At 41.5% G+C, this 4,500-nt stretch overlaps 1 protein-coding gene across 2 annotated transcripts in view; it reads right to left on the minus strand.

Annotated features, from left to right (window-relative positions):
- Window positions 1-550: 550 nt before the first annotated feature.
- The window catches only part of CHMP5 (charged multivesicular body protein 5), a 15,228-nt gene continuing 11,278 nt past the window's right edge, over window positions 551-4,500 (minus strand). For both annotated transcript variants that reach the window (XM_010840130.1, XM_010840129.1), the window contains 2 exons: window positions 3,166-3,278; window positions 551-2,031 (listed from right to left, as the gene is read on the minus strand). In XM_010840130.1, the coding sequence (XP_010838432.1) occupies window positions 1,981-2,031; window positions 3,166-3,278 (164 nt within the window). In that variant the 3' untranslated portion in view covers window positions 551-1,980. The remainder of the gene's footprint in view (window positions 2,032-3,165; window positions 3,279-4,500) is intronic.

Consider the following 4,500-nt stretch of genomic DNA (forward strand, 5'->3'; position numbering starts at 1 on the left):
CGACAATGAAGAAATATTTAAAGGGCTGAGTGAGAACTTCTCAGTCAGGAAGCCAAGGAAGGTTTCAAGAAGGTAATGATGAATAGTGTAATGTCTGTGCCACTGGAAGGTTTCTGCAAGTGTGAGGTTGGTGGGGGTGGGAAAGGGTAACATCCGTGTTCCATTCTCACCTATAACAAGACAGTGAAGTTGTGAGAAGGGAGCTGTGACTGTTCTTGGCATCCCTTGGGTTGGTATACTCTGCTGAGCTGGTGTTCAAAAAATGTTTATTGATTTGCTGACACACGAAAGGCTGGTGCAAGTGACATTGTGAAGCCCCCAGCGAGGCTGGCAGAAGGGAGAATGGGTCATTTAAGACCCTGAAATCTGGCGAGAATTTGGACTTGCTGCAGCACTCCAGGCACCTCCCCAAAAAGGAATAAAGCCCCTGGGTTGTTTTTTTTTTTTGGCTGCACAGGATCTTAGTTCCCTGACCAGGGACTGTATCAAGGGCTATGGTAGTGAAAGCTCCGAGTGCTAACCACTGGAGTACCAAGGAACTCCCAACCCGTTTTTTAATGTTAATAATTATTAATTTATTATTAATAATTCCTCATACTGTTAGTAATACCTTTGGCAGTTAACAAAGTACTCAAGACAATTAACTCAATTATTACTCACAAAAGCCTCATGAAGTAAGCATGATTTTACTAGTAAGGAAATAGAAGTTGAGAGGTGTGACAAGGCTACTTAAGAGTTATTAGATGCAGACCCAGGGCCCAAGCCTGGATTGCTCCTTGCTCTTTCCTCTACACCAGGGCCTCATCCTCTGGGATCCAACACTTGATGATCTGAAGTGGAGTTGCTTTACTAATAATAAAAATAAAGGGCACAATAAATAGTGATGCACTGGTAAAGAATCCACCTGCCAATGCAGGAGATGCTAGAAACTCGGGTTCAAATCCTGGGTGTGGAAGATCCCCTGGAATAGGAGGAAATGGCAACCCATTCCAGTATTCTTTGCCTGGAAAATTCCATAGACAGAGGAGCCTGTTAGGCTACAGTTCATGGGGTTGCAAAGAGTCAGACACGACTGAGTACACATGCATAATAAATATAATGTGCTTGCATCATCCTGAAACCACCCATCCCAGCACCCCAGCCCCCATGGGAAAACTGTCTTCCACCAAACCAATCCCTGGTGTCAAAAAGGCTAGGGATCAACCACAGCACCACAATGCTGCCAGTTAAATTTGATTTCTGTAGTTTTTAAGCTGAATTGACATTAAGATTATATTAAATTTGGTTTCTGTAGTGGAGGTTTCAAGCGGAGGTAGTATTATTAAAATAATATCCTTTTGAAAAATATTTATTGAGTATAAATAAATGTCCTATACATTAAATATCAAGAAATATTCATTACTGATTACAAGTCAGCTGTAATACTGCAGGAACCACAGAATCAAAATATCCACCCATGATACAGTAGTGATAATTCCATTCCAATACTGGACACAGTAATGATTTACTCACAAGACACAAGAAAACTCACCCAGAAAGGCCATCACTTTAACCAACCTATAACACCACAAGAGAAAATGGTTTTGAATCATAATATGGATAGTGCCACCATTCTCATCTTTGCCATCAATTTATCAGGTCAATCTGAGATTGTGGAGATATGCTGTCACAGAACTTAAAAGATTTCCATTTCCTTGGTTTTATTTCAAAATTATTATTAAGGAATTAAGACGGACATATCCAATGATAATTTTAAGTAAGTTAGTCTTTCATAAAAGAAAAGGAATAAAAATTTAGTATAAAGAAAGCCTCCTCCAAGCAACGAGTCTCTTATCGGGAAAAAAAAAAAGTAAAATAATTAACTTTTCCTCCAAGGAAAGGAAAGAAACCTAAATCTGTTATGGCAAACTTGGAAAGATAAATATTCCCCAGTCCTAGAATATGCATTTATTTTACACGATGTACTTGAATGATGCAAGTCTACGAAGCAGGGATCTGTGGCAATCCAAATTCATCCACCAGGACTCCATCCTATGAAAAGAAAGAATTGTTCAGTGTCACTATTCTCCAACTGACTTTAAAAAAAAAACTGATTTCAAACATTTAGTGGTCAAAATTCATTTCCAAGTGGTTAATCAATGAAAACAAAAATCTCACTAAGATGAGAACAACCTTTTTTTCAAGAGAGGTAAAGTAGCAAGTGATAAACCAGGAAAAGAAATGCAAGGGATCAAAAGGGATGACTCTGAAGAGTAAGGGAAGAGTGAGAGAGAGAAATTTAAGAGTAAACCTTGAAAGGGGAGAGGGGGCTGCGAGTATCCAGGAGTTAAGGAGTGTCCAGAGTAAAGGCTGCGGAGTGAGCACTTGCCTCCAGATTCCCACTTTCACTCTGGTCCCTAAAGTGAACCAATATCTTTTGTAGCCTCACCAATCCTCAAAGGAGTGGTGCCCCAGGACAGGAGTCACTGCCATATCATACTTTACTACAGACTTCTAGGAGTGACTGGGCATCCCTGGTAGCTCAGACAGAATCGGCCTGCAATGCAGGAGGACCCAGCTTTGACCCCTGGATCAGGAAGATCCTCTGGAGAAGGGAATGGCAACCCATTCCAGTATTCTTGCCTGGAGAATCCCATGGACAGAGGAGCCTGGTGGGCCATAGTCCATGGGGTCGCAAAGAGTCAAACATGACTGAGCGAGCGACTAAGCATGCACCCACAGGCAGACTATCAATTCAGAAACCATAGCTCAATAGCGCATTTAAATCAGGAATCTGTGATCTTCTAAACATGGAAATAACATACATGCTTCAGGAACCTGTTACCAGGGATTTAAAAAGATGTGCTATGGTAGTGTTAATAAAAACTATTTCAGGAATGCTGAGAAAAAACAACATATGCACCTGGCACCTTGAAGTCAGAGTGGTGTGGATGGCATGGGCAGTAGAAAAAGATTAAGACAACTCCAGGCTCAAGGAGGAACGGGGGGTAAAGTAGGGGAAGACCAACCACAGTCCATTGTAGGAAAACTGGGCTTTAAAGGGTTCCCAAAATAACAAGAGTCTTTCCTTGTTCTTACTTAATACCTTTTAGATTCCCAGGCTGATGATTAGGCATAAAGTCTTTACCATTTTGCACAGAAAATATGAACAGAAAAAGCTTTCACCTTGTTCTTCGTGTCAGTGGGAACACCTTCTGGAATTGCGGGTGCAGCTGCTGCTTCATCCAAATAAGAACTGTCTTCATCGGCCAGAAGCTCATCGCCCAGTGCATCCAACTCTAAGTTGAAACAGTCAACATGTCAAAAAAATGTAAGCAAAAAAATTAGAGGCTAGGGATGATTTCCCTGGTGGCCCAGTGGTTAAGAAATTCGTCTGCCAATGCAGAGGACATGGGTTTGATCCCTGGTCTCAGAACTAAGATTCCACACGCCACAGGGCAACTAAGCCAATGTGCCACAACTACTGAGCCCACGTGACTGGCAGTGAGAAGCCACCACAATGAGAAGCCCGTGCGCCACAACTAGAGTAGCTCCTGTTCAGTACAATGAGAAAGCCCGCACTCAGCAATGAAGAGCCTGTGCGCTGCAATGAAGACCCAGTGCAGCCAAAAAAAATTTCTTTCATTAAAAAAATAAATAATTTAAGAAAAAGAAAATTGGCAGTTAATGTTAAGAAAGTCAGCCAAATTATTTGAAATAAGATGAAAATTTAAAAACAGAGAAGGGATTATTAATTTCTATTTTCAAAATAAAAGATGGCTATTTCAAGGAAACTGGGGTGGTAAAAGTCCATGAAAAACAAAAATTAAAACGACTATTTCCCACAGGTTTATAAAGCCCTAGTATTCATGAGAAGACTGTATAGTTATTAGTAGGCCAATTCAAATTAGAAAATCCTGACAATACAAATGTAAAAAATTATTTTCCATTTACTGATGAAAACAGCCAGTGAGAGAAGGCATGAGATTGTTGTAAAAGGAGTGACCATGACATGAGATCAGGCTTTAAAAGTAAGTCTATGGCAAAGTTGGAAGTGACCAGGGGGAATAGCAATAGCAGGCAGAAACTCATCAGAGGAAACCCAAGATGAGAAATAAGAAAACAGAAATAAACGGGGTAGGGAGGAGAGAAGGGGCAGGGGAGGTTATAGTTAAAACAAGAACATGGAGATAAAGTAGTAGTAATGGGACAGGACAATCATCCAACAGAAAACCCAGTTACTCATGCTAGAAACTGACAAACATCTTTGACATCTCCCTCTATCTCTGCTGCTGCTGCTGCTAAGTTGCTTCAGTCATGTCCGACTCTGTGTGACCCCATAGATGGCAGGCCACCAGGCTCCCCCGTCCCTGGGATTCTCCAGGCAAGAACACTGGAGTGGGTTGCCATTTCCTTCTCCAATGCATGAAAGGGAAAAGTGAAAGGGAAGTCGCTCAGCGGTATCTGACTTTGCGACTTCATGGACTGCAGCCTACCAGGCTCCTCTGTCCATGGGCTGTC

This window comes from Bison bison, unplaced genomic scaffold (genome assembly GCF_000754665.1).
Source record: "Bison bison bison isolate TAMUID 2011002044 unplaced genomic scaffold, Bison_UMD1.0 scf7180017864141, whole genome shotgun sequence".
NCBI lineage: Eukaryota > Metazoa > Chordata > Mammalia > Artiodactyla > Bovidae > Bison > Bison bison.